Raw genomic sequence first — 18,381 nt, forward strand, 5'->3', positions numbered from 1 at the left:
CCGGTTTCTGCGAGCCGTCGGATCCTTTGCCCCTTCACTCCATCTTTCTTTGGTTTCCACTCAGTCTTTCTATTTTTATGAGTTGAACTCCAGTGACTTCTATCTGTACTGTGATTTCATGGCTGATTTGTAAAAGAAGTTTCTACAAGAGAGGATCCTCTGACTGGTGAATGTGAGCTTATCATGTGCCAAACATCCATCATTTAGGATTAAATGTGTCTTAATGTGCAGCCAGAGAAAAGTCGAATAATGATGATACATTAAACTGATTAATCCTGCACATATTTAAAACACTAGCTTGGTTGAGAGTGGAAAGAAGAATGATATATTGAATATTAAGATGCTGCTCACTTTAGAAATGTCAAAAAATTTGGTACCAAAGTACTAAAATAGTAATTTTTCATTGCTAACAAACACATAAAAAAACATATTTCTCTACAGTGCAGCAGTACAGCTGAATAATCTGCCCAGAAGTCTGAAACAAAGTGTGTAACAGAGCACATTCAAAGTGGCCTCAAAGAAATGCTTACAAATTATGAAACATATTGATTTTAATTGAATTATTTATTGTCATAACATTTTATCCTTGAAATAAGATCATGTGACATAGATACCTGCCGCCTTCTATTGAAGTGTGTGTATTTTATCTGCACACTGTCTTGTTGTTGTGTTGTTTTCAGTGATTCAAAAGAGATCTTTCTTTTAGTCAGGCAGCTTAGGACCAGATTTGAGAAGAAAGGGGACACACCGGACAAAAGCACCAATTTTTTTCCAAATGCTCTCTATCACCATGGGTTTCAATTTTTGGTAGGAGCCACTTCATCAAGATTGTGGATCGGAGATGTCAGCCATATAAAGTCTATGAGAACCAATATATCTTCCAAGCCACTTAGAAGGTCAATCTTGGTGTCAACATCAACATTTTCTGGGTCAAGGAATCATTTAAAGCTATTGAGAATATCACTAGATGATTATTTGATCAAATAGATGGCAGAGGCTACCCTAAACGGTGCCACCTGCCACCATTGGGAATTCATTCACACAAGAATTTTTATTGTATTTAAATTGGTTGTATTTAGTTTCCTGTATTTTTAATCTTGCCATATATATTGATGGGGATATATTGATTTGATAAACTCTGTTACTAGTAAACTCTCGGGAGCATCGGGAGCAATTTGGGGTTCAGTATCTTGCTCGAGGATACTTCGACATGTAGGCTGCGGCGGCGGTCAGGGATCGAACCACCAACCCTTCGGTTGGGGGCCAACCAACTCTACCAACTGAGCCACAGCCGCCCCGCCTCGCTATGATTGTCTGAGCTAAATGTAGCTTTTTGTATAGAACATATGGAGTTATGGATATGGAAACATTTCTTACAAATGTCTCATTGGTTATGGTACAAGTTGAGACAAATCTGCCTGATAAAGAATCAAAGTTTTTACCTCCACGATCATCTTGACGGTGGGCAGCGTGGTGGCGATGTTCTGCGGGTGAGGAGGTCGCACCGTGATCGGCACGCAACCGGCGTAAAGGCAGCCATAGAACGCCACGATGAGGTCGATACCTGGATAAAGTGGAGGAGGAAGAGGTGGACGCAGGGAGAGGAAAGGAGGAATGGAGGGAGGATAGAGAGGGAAAGATGGAGAGAGGCAAAGGGAGGAAAAGTAGGAAAAGGAGAAAAGTGAAAGATAATGGAGCGGGTATAAAAACAAGGGAAGACAAAAAGTGGAAGAAAGGAGGAGAGAATGAAGAGGAGGAGAATAGAGGAAGAACGAAGCAAGAAAAAAAAAAAGGAAAAGGAGAAAAGAACCGGTCACACTCAGAGGCCAGGAGGTTAAGTATTGAGCGGCAGACTCTGGAGGCGATTAATTGAACGCTGCTTTAAGACAATCTCCTCGTGTCGGGGAATTGGTCCTGCTCGGCTGCGTCCGTCCTGTCGTGATGGACACGAGGCTCCGTGTCTCTGAGGGGAAATTACAATTCTCTGCGTTCTCCTTCATTTTCTCCCTGCGGCGCTCTCTTCGATCTGACCGGCGCCCCGACCGAGCAGCTCTGAATGTCTTTGTCGTGTCCTTCCTCATTTAAAAACACCCAGAGTCTGTTCTTATTTACATGTCGGCTCACGAGTTAAAGTAGCATTTTGGTACCTTTTAGTCAATTTCGTGCAAATTGTGTATTGTTGTTGCTCAAAAATGCAGACTTTCTATATAAATCTGCACTTATAACTTTCCGTCTGTACAGTACATCTGGTATTATCTATAATATTATAAAATAACTGTTGTCTAACCTGTTCAACAGATGTGTAGGAAGGTAAAATAACACAAAAGAAAGTAATGAGTTCCTGCACACTGTCAGCTTTGAAAATGCAACACTTTGGTCATAGCCCTCAAGTTGACAGTGTGCTGGATCTCATTACTTTCTTATGAAACAAGTTTCAACTGTTGTGCAGTCATGTTTTTATCATTTAGGATGCATCTCTAAGATGAGGTCATTTCTTTCGTGGCCTGATCTTGAGAAGGTCATCCATGCTTTTATTTCATCAAGGCTAGACTATTGCAACTATCTATACCTGGACTGGACCTATACCCTACTATCTGGACTAAGTCAAAAAAACATATCTCGTCTTCAGCTTGTGCAGAATGCAGCTGCTAGACTTTTAACCAACACCAAGAGATCTGAACATATTAGCCCTGTATTAGCCTCTCTTCACTGGTTACCAGTCCGTTTTAGAACTGATTTAAAGATTTCACTGAGCCACCAGGACGCCCCGTGTCCACATACTTTTGACCACCTTGTTTATTGTTATTGTACAGGTTCAGAGACATTTCCAAAGCTGTTTTACTGCATGTCATAATTTAGCCAGGAATGGTTGCTGTGTAGGATCAGCTTTTATTTTGAAACATGAGTGAATTTCACTTGTTTTTTTTTTCTCCAGTTTGGAAGTAATGCACTCACATCTAGCAGCATTATGACAAAGATGAAAACTTATACCAATGTACAAAGCATCAGGACTTGGAGTTGCAGCTTGTTTACCTGGAGGGTAGACGAGTGCCACGTGGTCTCCGTCCTGTAGGTGGGCCCGTTCAGCCAGCATGCCGGCAATCTTCTCTGCCCTCTTATGCAACTGAACACAAGTCAAAGAGCTGGCTATCGTACCCTGTACACACACACACACACACACACACACACACACACACACACACAGAGGAAGATGATTGACACATTCAATCAGCAGTGTTTATCAGCAGATGTCATGTCACATTTTCCGTTGCAGCATCTCGATGCTGAACAGCTGTAAACAAACCAGTGGATCATATTTCCATTATGCAAACTAGCATAGCCGTCATACAGAGCCAATTCACTCACAATCTCATCTACAAACTGCATCATAACAATAACAATGCCTATTCTTTTTGCATATTCTGGTCGAGATTCTCACATACGAAGAAACAAATGAAAAATGTGCCATAAATCCTTTTTTTCTCTGCCATTCTGTAAAAACACTGTCAGAAAAACAAAGCAAGGCAGTGTAATATGAAGCAAATGTAACAAAATAAGGAAAGGGATCTGGCATCTTTTATTTTCACCTTCTTCATCTAGGGATAAACACTAGAAGTTTTTTAAGTTTGACTGTTCATGTTTGAGGGTAAACCTGCATCAAACCTAGCCCTTGGCTGAATCTACTATACCGTACTGTAGATTATGTATCAATCTTACATACTGGACCCAAAAACCTGCATCCAAATGTATGTGCGTGCACCCGATCAGTTATCATCCTGTAAGTATAGGCGATTAGGGGCCTGCTCCACCTTATAGTAGGTCCAGTAGGTTGTTATCATCCCATGCAATGACCTGCTCCACCGTTTTGTAAATCCAATAGGTTGTAATCAGCCGATTCAATAGTCTGCTACACCTTTTAATAGGTCCAGTAGATGTTCATAGTTACTACGGCCACTAGAGGGCACCAACAACAATACACATTAGTAAAACAGCCCATTACATGAGCTGATAACAACCTACTTGACTAGAAGGTAAAGTAGGCCCCTACTCACCTGTACTCATTCACTGATACTAAACGCCCATTCAGCAGTCTTAGACTGAAACAGCTGGTGTGTGTGTGTGTGTGTGTGTGTGTGTGTGTGTGTTGTGAAGTCCTACCCTGGAGTTGAGCAGTGTGTACAGGACGTGGTCTGGAGTGGTCTGGGCTCTCCACTGTAACACCTCTGACAGGAAGAGGAACTGAAATCAAAAACAAAAACATAGACAGTGAGACTGAGTGATGAAACACAAACATGTATGTATATTCACAAACAAACACACAAACATTCATTCCCATTGCAGCCAAAAGCAAAATAGCTGGAAGAATCCAATCAGTATTTCGTGGAAAAAAACATATATCCAACCAAAAATCTAAAGGTATAGTTTTCCAACACATTTTGCAACTTATAATCAAGAGTTTTTGACTTGAAATAATGAATGAAACTGCTTGTTAAACCACAACATCTGATTCTGTTTCGCAATGAATAAATGAGGTGTGTTTGCAGAGTTTACAAATTTTAAACACACAGCTGGAGCTGAGCTGAATAATTGAATAATGCAACAAGTTTTGCAACTACTTATCACTATTTGGCATTGTTTTTGCAGCTCACTTGACTTTTAAAACGGTTGGAAAATAAGCAGAATTTCCTGGAAATGCAGCTGAAAATTGACTCGTTATCAGAGAAACTCTGATATCTCAACTAATTCTGGAGCTTTGTTGATAAACTGACAGTGAATACTGATAAAGCATATTAGCTTGGTGAGTTGGATTGTGTCAGAGTGTTGGGGGATACACTTAATTTGGATGCAGGAAATGAGAGAAGGAAAAAAGTTACTATGAATGAATGGAAGAGACCAAGGTGAGGTAACAAGGCTTCTTTAAAATAGCAGAGACAAAAAAAAGGACTGAGATGGAAATTAGAGACGAGACGAGAGAAAAAAATCAAAAGAGAGAGAGTTCCTTTGTGGCATCATGAATTTTTTCAAGTACAAATACTTTATATCTCTCAGTAATACACAGGTGCAATACAAAGGTGATAATGAAAAAAACAACACTTTTCCTATGTGGTAAAAAGTAAATTAATAATTTCTTTTGATCCTGTAGGTTTGAACAGCATGACTTTTTAAATTTACTGCCAAAATGACACATTTTCTCATAGCAGAAACTGCAAAAATAGAAATAATCATTTCTGACTGTCCTTAAATGCATCATGTGTCACAACTGCTTCTGTCAGGAAAAGCCTAAAACGGGCATATTTCATAACAATAGATTTATTCTACATTTTGATTGCTAAAGTTTTGCCCCCCAAAAAACATTCATTACGAATCACTAGATCCTGTAAGAAACATCAAATTCTGCAGCGAATCTGTGAAGCTCGACTGAGCTAGGACTGAACTGCAGGCTGTTTACACAGACAGGAAAGGAGTGGTCAAGACAGGTTGGAGTTACTATGAATGGACATAATAGACAGAAGGATTCCTACTTTAAAAACAGCAGACTCAAAAAATAAAGAGATGGGAATTAGAGATGGGAGGAGAGAACAAATCAAGAGAGAGAGAGTTTGTTTCTGGTCTCATGAATTTTTCAAGATCTGCTGCCGATGGAGAATCGCAGGGAGCATGATTCGTTTAGTTCTGCCACAGAAAGTCGGTTTTATTCCTGTGTGTGTGTCAGTGAAGAGGACTCAGCTGTCAGAGTTTTAACCTGCCAACTGTAAAGCAAACGGACCTTCGCTCCGCGCCACATCATGTTCGTCACGTCTCGGAGGAACTTCGACACGCTTCATTTATACTGCAAATTTTACCGACTGTTCCAAAGTGAATTATTAAGGTCAAAGACCTCATATGTGAATCTTTGTTCCTCCAGCTGAGGGTTGAGATAAGCAGGTTTGCTTTTTTTTTTCATGTCACTTTCATGAAGAACAAAAATGAATAAAACTAATGACTGAGAACTGGTAAAATACTTCATTTGGCATCTTTTATTCTATATGATAGTTGTTTTTCACTTTGACTTACTGGATCAACATTTTGAACACAAAAAACATAAAATCTGATTAATAAAATTATGTTTGTTTTTTTACTTTGGAGTTTTTACGAGGAATAATAATCAACAGAATTTCACATTTTAGCTACTTCTGTCAGAAAAAATAACCAATTTAATTACTTCATTCTACATGTTGTATTTAAAATGTTGCCAAAAATAAAGCGTTTGCACTAACCAGATCCTGTTAAAAATATTAAATTCTACAATTCTCAGCAACACTGTGAAGCCATGAAGTACTCAGGTGAGAACAGTAACGTCACAAAAATTCTGTGAAACTTGGACTACTCAACAGTTTTTGTTTCCATTTATTGGTAACACTTGTGGGCTTGGCTTGGAAAAATGTTTACATATACATTAAATTTTATTCCAATTAAAATATATAATTATAATAATTATAATTAAAATATATAATTATAATAATTATAATATAATATAATACATATATATATATATACATATAATTTATAAATACACACACATATATATACATATAATTTATATATATATATATATATATATATATATATATATATATATATACACACATATAAATATAAATATCAGAGAAATTCAACTTGCTTTTTTATTTTCCACAAAGACATTTTCCCACTTCTAGCCATGATTGTGCTGATTCCATAGAGGTGCAGAGCTTGTATTGATACTATATTTCATACGTAGCAGTAAAAACAAGGCTGTCTGGGGTCCCAGAGGTTGTGTGATCACTGTGTGTTTTATACAAGCTGGCACACAGTCGAATGCTTCAGTTATCACAATTGTTAATTTAAGAGATTTTGTTGTGCAGGAACCCTCGCAGCGATGTATATAACCTCCTGCTGAAAACATCACTCAGCTCCTCACCGGCCACAGTTTCCCGTTTCACTCTTTAAACTCGTGCAGTCGACTCTCAGCTCGGCTGACGAAACGCTCTCTCATGTTCTCACCACCGGCTCCATGCATCGCAAATCTCTCAGGGGTTAAAAGATTTAAAGAAGGCTTTTCTCCCCCGATGAAAACATCACTCAGCTACTTGTCGACTCGACTCTGAGCTTTCATAAAACTTTCATAACGGCAAATGAAAGTCTGCTTCCTGCCCAGTTTCCTGCCTCATACATTAACATCTAGTGCTTGGAAGGATTTTATCCAAAATGCCCTAAAGCACCATGACTGCACAAGCCTGAACCCTAACAGAGTCAAAGCCAATGAGCCGCTGAGTCACAAATGACCTCCTGATACATAATCCTGACAATCATTCAACAATTCCAAGAGATCATAACTTTCTTAAAAACTTTGATAACCAAGCCATTTACAGGACACAAAAATTAAACTCAAATCTCATAAATTATATCAAAAATGTTGTATCTAAAAGTAACAAACTCCAATTTACTTTATCTCAAATATTTTAATTATCAGACGTGTGTTGGTGCCACATGATACTGAGACTTTGCTGTGATTTAGCGGTTAATTAGACAATTAAGGTTGTTTTGTTTGTTTTGTGCCAAAATACAGTTCTGACTCCTGCAGAAGATGCAACAAGTCCGATAATTCTGAGGTTATTGAGGGAAAACTCTTAGTTAATGTCTTACTGGTTGTATAATAAGGCCATGCAGAATAAGGCATTAATAACTACTTGATAATGACTAATTAAGAGCCAATATGTTACAACTAATTAATGTTGAATATGTGTTCCCTAATCCAAAGTGTTACCGTGACTTCTGAGATTTTATAAATCTAAAGATTTTTAAGGTAAGAGTTTAAACTGATGATGTAAAAGATTAATGCATCACCAAGTAAAATAAGCACTTTGACTCAAAACATCAACTTCAAGCGAGTGTAAAAAATATTTTGTGGGACATGAGATACCTTTTGGTGTTTCAGACCGATGATTTTTAACTATGAAAACAAAAAATGTGGTCTGTGTTGTGTGTAAGAGAGACTGTGACCTCTGATTAAACTGCCCGAGCACAACCGAAGCCTGAGACAGAACAAACTGGAACCTGACTGCAGATAAAACCACGTTATCGCCATGAGAGGGGACTGGCATGCTAAACACCAACACAAAGAGCCTCTGTCTGCTATGTGTGTGTGTGTGTGTGTGTGTGTGTGAGAAACCCCAGACCAAAGATACAAATCTGTTCTCATACAGTGAAGTTTTATCAGTTTGTGAGTGTTGGTGTTGAATTCTCATGTTAATACACTGAAGCCTGCAGCCTAGTTGTATCTGATGTCTTTATCAGATGTTCTGTGAAACCGGACACGTCAGCCACCTGGCACCAGAACCACTTTATATTACTTACATGTACATAAAGAAAGTGGTTAAATCTGTCCAGCAGATCTATTGGACCGAGCAGGAAACTGGCTCTGAACCAAACAACAGAGGCAGCTCGCAACTCTGTAATCTCTCTAACTCTCTAAGTTAAAAATAAATATTTCAAGGAGATGCTGTCATGAAGTGTAAAAAGATTGTGCACCTGTAACATCTATGTTTCACTCAATAGATATATTTTTTAACCCTTTCATGCACAACATATTGACAACCCCTTCAAATGCACAACATGGATCAAAAATGACCCGCATTAATTTCCCATGTTATTTAACGCTTGATGTGTGTTTCTGTTTCTGTATGTTTTTATATCAACTTATTTTATGATTGGCTATTCTAAGTTTTCTTTAAATATCTTGATTTTGACAACAACAGATCATTATTTCCATTTTGCTTCTCATACTCTATGAAGAAAAAAAGTTTTTGTATTATTTCATAGCTAACTACTTAGCTAAGTAGCTTGCCAAGCTAACTACTTAGCCAAGAAGTTAGCTAAGTAGTTAGCTTAGCAAGCTACTTAGCTAAAAATGCATATGGGTCATTTTTGACCCATGTTGTGCATTAGAAAGGTAGTGACACAGAAAGGGATTTTAATTAAAAATGAATAAAGAAAAACATAAAAATTAGGATGTATGATGATCAAAACAAACTAATTGAGGAAAACCTGGAATACTGAATGATGAATATAATTTATTGCAAAGATATAGAACATAAAAACTCTGTCAGGTCCCTTTGGACCCATGTTGTGCATCAAAGGGTTAAACGTGTAAAAGGGGATTGTAGAGAAATTTGATATATCCAGAACAGCCATCCTGTTTTCCATTTAAAAAAGCAAGTTTCCCAAGGAACAGACCTAACACACAAAATTAGAAAGTATGTATTGAGTTAATCTGCAGCATTTCCAAATTATATAACTGGTATGATAGTAATAATATTAGTGTAGCCTAATGTTTATCTGCAACTGTGCAGCAATGAGAACAAAATGAGTAGAAAAGCTGAAAAAAGATTCACAGCTGTACGCCACTAATAGGGAAGAAAATTAGCCTCAGGAAAAGACCGGGCGAGAGGGTAAATGGACTGTGAAACGGCACAAAATTGCAAAAAAAAAAAAAAAAAAGCAAATAATATCCAACAGGCATACAGATAAAAAAGAATAAAAGAAAATATATAAACAATATCATCATCCATGTTGATGTTTTACTGACTAACTTGTCAACATTAATGATAAAGCTTCAATAAAAAAAACGTACAGCCCTAAAGCAGCTGCTCAACAAGTGTTTTTTGTCGTATTAAATCAAAATTGCTGTTTCCAGCAGCAACCAGGGCTGAAATCTCCAGGATGACATCTATGAAGGTGTGTATCAGCTCACAGCTTCTCTGGATAAATGAATGTTATCAGAAGAGCAATCTGAGAAGCCTGATTATGCGGATACACACACATACACAAAACATTTAATTTTCTTTAAAAAAGCTCAGAAGAGAACAAGTAGCTCATTCACACAGAGGGCCTGGTTTTCAGAGCGATGTTACACATGCAGTGATCAATGAATAAACAAACTGATGAAGGAATGAATCAATGAGATGATGAGAAGCAGCAGCAGCAGCAGCCAAAAGCACATTTCATCATCTAAAACCAGATCAACATTCAGCAGACATAGTTCACATTTTCAAACAAAAATCCACAAATCCCACATTTAATTTTGAATGAATCTTCCTCCTTCTGACCTTGTGAAAAAACCCAACAACCTGCCACACAAATTAAACCAAATTCACAATCAGTTCTCTAACCACAGACTCATTCTGCAGGACTGACCACGCCGCTTCATCTGCTCACAAAAAGGTTGCCAAAGTCGATTAAACTTTCGTTCAGCAGGGAAGAGTAAACACGTCCTTCTGCACAAGCGATGCAGTCCACGTCTTCAGCTAATCACTTCCAATATCTCCGTCCTGTTTGGACTTGTAATTATGGCACGAAGCCTCAGGACCAATAGTTTCATTTTGAAAATGAAGCAGAGCAGTTTTAGATCCAGCATCGCCTCCAAACCAGCGATACTGATGCTTTTTACAAGATTAGTCTGCAGTTGTACTTTAGACAGTAAACAGCTGCTGCAGTGTGCACATATCAATTTCTACTGAGAGATTATGAGAGATCCACTGTAACATTTATAACTCCACAGCAAAGCCAAAACAGAAGTAACAGTTTAGTGTGAATAAATGCAAATGGAGAAAAACAAATGCATAAGGATAAGGGTTGGGCTCTATTTTTAAAGGTAGTGACCGGATTACATCCATACTACAAAATACCAATTCAGGTTGAATCAATCTGCACCTAATTCCTGAGAGCATCTGGTCAAAAGAGTAATTGTTTTTTTAGAGCACATTAGCAGAATGATTGGAAAGTACACTGACAACTATAGGCCTACTGAAAGTCATTTATGGTCGCACTCACGTCTCTGTCGTCTCCTCCTGCAGCGTGTTCAAGTCACAGTGAATCCAAGCTATAGCAAGCCTGAAGTCTGAACAACGCTCACTGCAATATACACTCACTGGCCACCTCATTAGGTACACCTGTTCAACTGCTTGTCAACACAAATATCTAGACAGCCAATCAGATGGCAGCAACTCAGTGCATGTAGGCATGTTGACAGTTCAAACTGAGCATCAGTACAGGGACGAAAGGTGATTTAAGGCAGCCATTACTCAACCTTTGGGTCCCCACCCCAATTGGGGTCACAATTTCAAAATGCCTTGTTGATGCGAGAGGTCAGAGGAGTAGAGTGGTTCAACAGGAACTCAGATAACCACTCGTTACAGCCAAGGTCTGCAGAACACCGCCTCTGAACACAAGATGTCATAACTTTTTATAATATCCACTACACATTTCACCTAATAAGATGGCCAGTGAGTGTTTTTTAATACAATAAAATGGCATTTGGACTTATTTTTTTCTTATTACAGAGAGAGTAAAGTACTGAAAAAAAGGTACAGTTGGTGTACCAGTAATGGTTCCCAACCCTAATAAGGAGACGTTTCTTAGCATTTATTTTGAACAGACATTGGTGTCAATGACAAACAAAATGATCTTGCTAGACGATCTTCTTAAACTGCACTAAGGTAAGCTAAGATAAGTTAACTGCACTGCAAAAAAAGCCAACTTGTATTTTTTGGCCTAAAACAGTGATTTAAGTTAGTAAAACTTGGAAATATAAATGATTGACATTTAGGGCAATAATGTAAGTTAGCACAACAAAGGAAGCCAGTTGTATGCTAAAAAAAAAGTTGGTGAGTTGTTGTTACTTATATCTTTAAGTTGGGGTTCAAAACAAGGTACAATAGTTCTGCTAACTCTTATTTCTTTGATGTAAAATGCGGGAAAGCGGTGAAATTTGGTCATTAGCGAAAGCTAACGGCTAACTGATGCTAGCGGCTAACTGATGCTAGCGGCGCTGCTTGTTACAGCTACAAGAGTAGCCATTAGCGTATCAATGCTAACTCAAAATTGTGGTCGCAACATTAGCTGACATTTCATAGCGGCATTACAATCGTGCCAATTCAGCACATATTGCAGAAGTTAGCAGAAGAAAGGACTAAAAGGTATTACAATGTAAAATTATAAGTTAGTACAACTTACAGTTGAGTTGACCCAAATTTGAATTCAGAGTTGAGCAAACAGAAAAACAAAACTTAAAATATTTAGTTTAACTGTCCAACTTAAAATTTTATCAAAGTTTGTTGCCTTGAAATTTTGAGTTCACCCAACTTTTCTTTTGTTGCAGTGTGGCTGCTGTGGTAGCTTCATTTTTACCGGACAGAATTGACATGAAATGTGTATTTCTCTAAAATTCCTTAAACTGCTGAATAGAGACAAGAATATACCCTGAACCTTAACTTTATAAAACATACAGGGAGAAGTATGTGTCAGATATTTTGCTTGCTGTTTACCTGCCTGATCTAACATGTCCTGGCATCCCTATGTTTTGAGGTGCCAGACTCTGCGGAAGCTCGGGGAGTTTAGTTGGTGAAAATTTGACAAAACCAGAAAACAAAATTATCAACATCTGTTTGGTGACATCCAAACAGGCAGACTCGCAGCGTGTTGCGAATGAGGCTGCTGGTGACACAGGCTGCTGCAGCCTCCCAGCCTGCTGCGGTGGAGGTGGTGGTTGTTGGTGTTTGGGGCCTGTCTCTTCTCATTAGAGTCGACATGGTGTGTGCCGCCGCCGGCTGCCTGACGCTGTAACTGATGACATTTTCGGCATGAGAGAGGAAAGCAAAATCAGCTCTGTCAGTAAGACACACTCACGGGTTCTCTCCATCACTCCTGCTCTCGCTTTTTGTTGCTCTAACTTAAATTACTCTTTGTTGTTTTCTCTCTGTTCCGTGTTTTCTCATTCTCTCTCTCTCTCTCTTCATGCCTGTTGTTTCTTGCTCCTATGACCTCTATTTCTCATTTTCAGCCTTGTTCTTCGGTTCTCTGCCTTTGTTTCTTTACAGACGTCCCTCTTCTGTCTTACTCACTTTAGTTGGCACAAATACGACAAGAACAGTGCGGCCAAAGAAACTAACTTCCTCTGCCATCACCTGCTGGCACCACACTCTCCTTTTTGATATATTAAGTGCTTTTTGATCTCCAGCCATAGTGGAAAAAACCCTGAGAAAGACCACTCTGCAGCTTAAGTTTAAAGGATTTGTGTTAGTCCTTTAAAAGTACATTCAGCTTGATTTTTCCAGGAAAAGGGTGATAAATCAAAGCAATAGATAGAAAACTGTTCTGCTGCTTCAAATGATGATGCAATGATTTGATGAATGTTGTCATAAATTAATTTGAGGCCAAATAACTGGAAAATGATCTGAACAAGTGAAACAAAAACAGAATTGTGGCTGAGAATAAACCATGATGCTTTGAAACATGTTTTGTGTGTGTGTGTGTGTGTGTGTGTGTGAGGTTGATGATGATGATGATGATGATGGTGAAAACCAGCAGTCCCCCTTCTCACACACACCTTCCTTGCCTGGTCATTGTCTTCGATCTGACCCAGATCTCTGCCGCTGGCCTGAGCAATCCTCTTCCCCGACACCAGATTTCCAACCATCACAGATGCAGGACCGATCTCTGAGGAAGAGTAAAAAGAAGAGGACAGCAAAAAGTTATTTTCTGAGCACATTTCATACAAAAAGCAACAAAATGTGCTTCACAAGGCCTAGAACAAAACATGTTTAATGCTATAAATGCAAGTATACATTTCATCACAAGTAAGACAAAACAGACAAATGAGCATGTATACATGGATACATAGGTAATCAAGGTTCAAAATAATTCAGTTAAATCTTTTACCAAAAGGTAAAAAGTAATGTTTTAAGTCTACTTTTAAAGGAACTAAGTGTTGGGGGTTCTACTCATCACTTGGAAAGTCATTTGGGCTTAATAACTGAATGCATTCAACAGGTGTAGAAGGATTTCAACATATGTTCTAGCATTTACTAGAAGCAAAAAAAGCATTTGAAAACAGGTGTGATGTGTGCATTTTCTTAGTTCAGCTTCCTGTATAAGCTGCAGTAGTGTTTTTTGGGAGTCCAGAGAAGAAACCACTGCTGGAGTCAAGTCAGCTTGTGACAAGTAATAGTTTTTCATTCAGTTTTTGCTGTTTTTATTGTGGTAGTATGGTGGCCCTGAGAACTCACAGCAACTGCAACTTAAGGAAACACATAAAACAAAACACAAGCAAATTGAGAAAACATCGTCATCAATTTGACAACACAAGCGCAGCATTTAGAAAAAGACAACAACACAACAGTGTTTCCAGAGGACACTTAAAAGTGATGTAAGTGATGTGTAATGATAATTTAATGATAACGTTAAACACGTTATATCAATATAATGATATTTTCAATCACACTGCAGTCAAACAAATCAAATAAATTAATGATACACATTTTAGTCGGTCTCTCTCAAAGGCACCGAGTTGGTTTGGTCTTGCTAGATTGCCGGCTAACGTTAGCACGCTATGATCAGCCGCTAACGTTAGCATGCTATCGATCGGCCACTAACGGGATATTAATGACGTGATAATAATAACGTGATAATATCACAAGCATCCAGATGTGTACATCACTTTTAAGTGTCCTCTGGAAACACTTCTGTTGTGTTGTGGTCTTTGCAGCGTGTTTTCTAAATGCTGCGCTTGTGTTGTCAAATTGATGAAGATGTTTTCTCAGTTTGCTTGTGTTTTGTGTATCTGCATGTGTTTCCTTAAGTTGCAGCGCTGTTAGCTCTCAGGGCTACCTTAGGAACCTGATCTTGTGACATTATTGATATGACATTTAAAGGTAATGATATGACCAAGATTTCTGGCATTATCTTTGCCCTCAAGAGGAAATTAATTAAGGTGGGCTGCACATTTTTTGTCTCTTTGCTTTTGCAGCTGTAATAAGCAGTTTGTTTTGCCACTATTTAGTTGATGGTTCATCCATGTATTAATGCATAAGTGTTTCTACATGGCCCAAATCATCAGAATAGAGGGAGATGTAAAGTTGGTGTAATCTGCATAATTATGATATTGTATATTATTTTTCATTATGATTTTCCCAAGTGGAAGAATATATAAATTAAACAGGAGGGGACAAAGGATTGAGCCCTGTGGAATGCCACAGGCCACAGACTTTATCAGATGCAAAGTTTGAAATGGAGACAAAGAAATAACTGTTGTCTTTCTTACTGACATGTTTGGTAAGTTGTTTTACAACTAATTTATGATGTACATAACATGTTTTTGACTGCTTTATTTTGAGAAACTAGCTGCACCTGTTATTAGGTATTATATTGCAGATTAAATCCTTCCTCAAGTTAAATCCAAATCTCAGTATTTACATTTACATTTCCACCATATTTACCATTTCCTCTAGTTTAGAGTTAAAACTCCATCACACATGCATTCATACAGCACCTGGTTGTTTCTGCCGGGGTTTGGGCAGGTTGGTGACACAGGTGTGCGGACACATGAGCACGTTGCAGGGGTGCAGCGCGCCCTCCAAGAACAGCTGCTTGGTCTCCGACAGGTGGATGCCACCGAGGGGAGTCTTGGGCAGAGTGTTGGAGGGCACCAGAGCCAGGCAGTACACCCCCACCTGGTGGATCCCGTCTATAGCCTGGCAGAGACAGGAAGACAGAAAGAAATCGCATTTTTACTTCCTACGGCAATAATATCAGTTGAATAGTACACCTGTCTCAGCTAAATATAATATATAAATGTATGAAAGGAAACAAGTTTTCCTACATTTTGATACATTTAACATGATGTGATTTCTATCTTTTAATATTTTTATGATAAGTTTAGTGTTAAAAGGCAGTCCTCAATCTAAATCAGTGAGTGTGTCAATAACTAGACGAGCTGAATGGAAAATCAGTCGCTCAGAATCTGTGATGGAAAAGGAAAAAAAGAGATTTGGTCTTTATTAAAGCCGTAAAAATGCAGACGGATTTTATAGTTTCACCGCAGACTCCACGTCGGCTTACAGAGATCTGGAGCAGAGATTTTATCTGTTCATGCCCAGTATGAATGTACAGCACGGTATTGTATAGTCTGTGTGTGTGTGTGTGTGTGTGTGTGTGTGTGTGTGTGTGTGTGTGTGTGTGTGTGTGTGTCTCTGACGGAGCCAAAGAGACAAAAATGTGGTGTGAAAGAATGTGTGTGAGCTGTTTTGTCTCTTTTGGTGGGGGTCTGTCTGCTGTGTATCTGAGTGTGGTATGGTAAGTATAAATGTGCTTTTATTCAATAGTTTTCTTATTGTCACAGATCCAGCGAGGTCTTAGTTGATTTCTTGAGTAATACTTTTCAGTATTACTAGCCTGTCTGGCAATAAATCCTTTGTGCACTGCAAGGTTATAATAGTTTTGGATTTTTCATTAGTTTTAGTTTTGTTGTGAATTTTCATTTTCAAATTCAGTTAGCTTTAATTAGTTTTAAGAGTGTGTTTGCTAGTTTTAGTGTTAGTTTTAGTTTTTTGTAATGGGTTATGTGTTGGGTTGAGATTCAAAGAGGTCATAATAAATTGTGCCTTTATTTCCTTTGGTTTAATCCATCTTAGCCCTATTAGGTTATTAACTTTTACAGTTCCGGGTGAATTTTTCGAGTGTAGACATCTCAGTCTCAATAAACATATTTACCATGTGGTCCTGCATGTTCCCTAACCAGCAGCTGTTTAGTTGGACCTAAATAAATACATTTCATATCAACCAAAAAGGATTATGCAGTGTTGCCCCTACATGTATTCTGCGGCACTGCACCGCTGTACGTAGGACTTTTTCACTTTGGTTTTAGTTAGTTTTGTAACCAGTTCGTTTTTATTTCAGTTAACGAAAATGTTTTTTCAATTCTAGTTTTCGTTAACTATAATAACCTTGGTGCACTGAAGGCAAAATCTTTAAAAACAGCTCGCAAATATAAAGTTAATATTTTTTTTAGTTATTATCAAACAAACATAGGAAAAGTGTCGATTTTTGGGGACTATTTTGAGGGGCGAATTAATCCACATTTGGTGCTGTAGTGAGTATTTGTGGCAGCAGGATGGTGTGTGTGAGATTGAGCCAAAAAAACGTCAGTGTGTGTGTTCATCGAAATGCAGGAACATGATGTCACTGATGTGTTTTAAATATATATTTTTTTTTTACAAAGATTGAGTTTTATAGCACAGAGGAAGAAGAGATCTCAGATTTTAGTCGTGTCTGTGCGGTTATAAAAGCCGCTAGTTTCTTTGTGTGTATTTACATGAGTTTCATCTGTTTTTAATGTTTAGGATATGATGTTTAAGGTTGTATATTTTATCACTGTAACTGTATTTATAAGAGTTCGATTGCATTTTGTAACCGATTTTCCTTTGATTACACAGTAAAAACCCCACCATGATTTAAGTTAATTAAAGTTTGAGATGTCTGTAAAACAACCCAACAGCAGTTTGATTGATATTTCCCCAAAAGGAAATGATTCATGTAAATATATAAATGATATAAATCATTGAATTCTTTATATATTGTGTATAAAATGTGTAAATGTGTGTTTGTACCTGCAGGACCCGGCTCATCCACTGGAAGCTGTCTTCCTCGGTGGAGTCGGGCCGCTGCTCCGCCACGACCACGATCCTCTCATCATGGAGGACGGTGATGGAGAACACTGCTATCCTGAAACACAAACACACCACAGCCTCAGCATGCTCCTCACACAGACACAACTATCACCTGGGAATACTTCAGTCCGTCGTTCAGGGTCACTAATCTAATTCTAGCAGAGATAAGTTAGGGCAGAGGGCTCCTAATGGCCGTCTACAGAATGGATGGTTGATAGTTAGATGATCTGCTTTATCAGGATGACTCAGAGAACATTATCACTTTGATGATATGGACAGAAAAAAAAGTCTGTGTTTAAATCTCTGATCCCCACAAAAAAAAGCATAATCGTTGGAATTTGAACTTTCCGACAGTCCTTGAATGGATGATAAGTTACAAATGTTTCTGTTTAACATTAACAACATTTAACTCAGAAGATTGTAACGCCCGCAAATGTAATAATGCCCACAAAAAAAAGGTATTTTATATAGGCTACACCTTGAAACATGTCTAGAAGGAGTCTTGATTGAATTGTGTTATTTACATCACAAAATGATAACTTAATTGTGATAATGTTCACAGTTATTATTTAGATACATGTCACACACTGGTTTATTTTGATGCAGCACATGTATCTGTAAACACACAAACGGATAAACACACTAATAAAGTTGTAACAAGTATCCTGTTAAACTGTAGAAACTTTGACCGGACTTCCTCTGGACTACAGTGGTCGCCATGACAACAGGACAAAGGGGGGGAGCGGAGAGCCAGCAGCTGGATTTTGCACCCACGATACACAGTATTAGTAGTGTGTGTATAGTCAAACAAACAAAGAAAAACAACCATTATTCTTTGCGTTATTACATCTGTGGGAAC

General features: G+C 38.2%; 1 protein-coding gene across 1 annotated transcript in view; it reads right to left on the reverse strand.

Moving 5' to 3' along the window:
• Positions 1–18,381, reverse strand: part of LOC131980484 (disco-interacting protein 2 homolog C) — a 282,249-nt gene that overhangs the window by 28,594 nt on the left and 235,274 nt on the right. The window contains exons 21-26 of the mRNA XM_059344729.1: positions 17,463–17,577; positions 15,347–15,548; positions 13,406–13,515; positions 4,159–4,239; positions 3,034–3,157; positions 1,443–1,564 (exon numbers count right to left, since the gene is read on the reverse strand). Of these exons, the coding sequence (XP_059200712.1) occupies positions 1,443–1,564; positions 3,034–3,157; positions 4,159–4,239; positions 13,406–13,515; positions 15,347–15,548; positions 17,463–17,577 (754 nt within the window). The remainder of the gene's footprint in view (positions 1–1,442; positions 1,565–3,033; positions 3,158–4,158; positions 4,240–13,405; positions 13,516–15,346; positions 15,549–17,462; positions 17,578–18,381) is intronic.

The sequence above is a fragment of the Centropristis striata genome, chromosome 11 (genome assembly GCF_030273125.1).
Source record: "Centropristis striata isolate RG_2023a ecotype Rhode Island chromosome 11, C.striata_1.0, whole genome shotgun sequence".
In the NCBI taxonomy this organism is placed as follows: Eukaryota; Metazoa; Chordata; class Actinopteri; order Perciformes; family Serranidae; genus Centropristis; species Centropristis striata.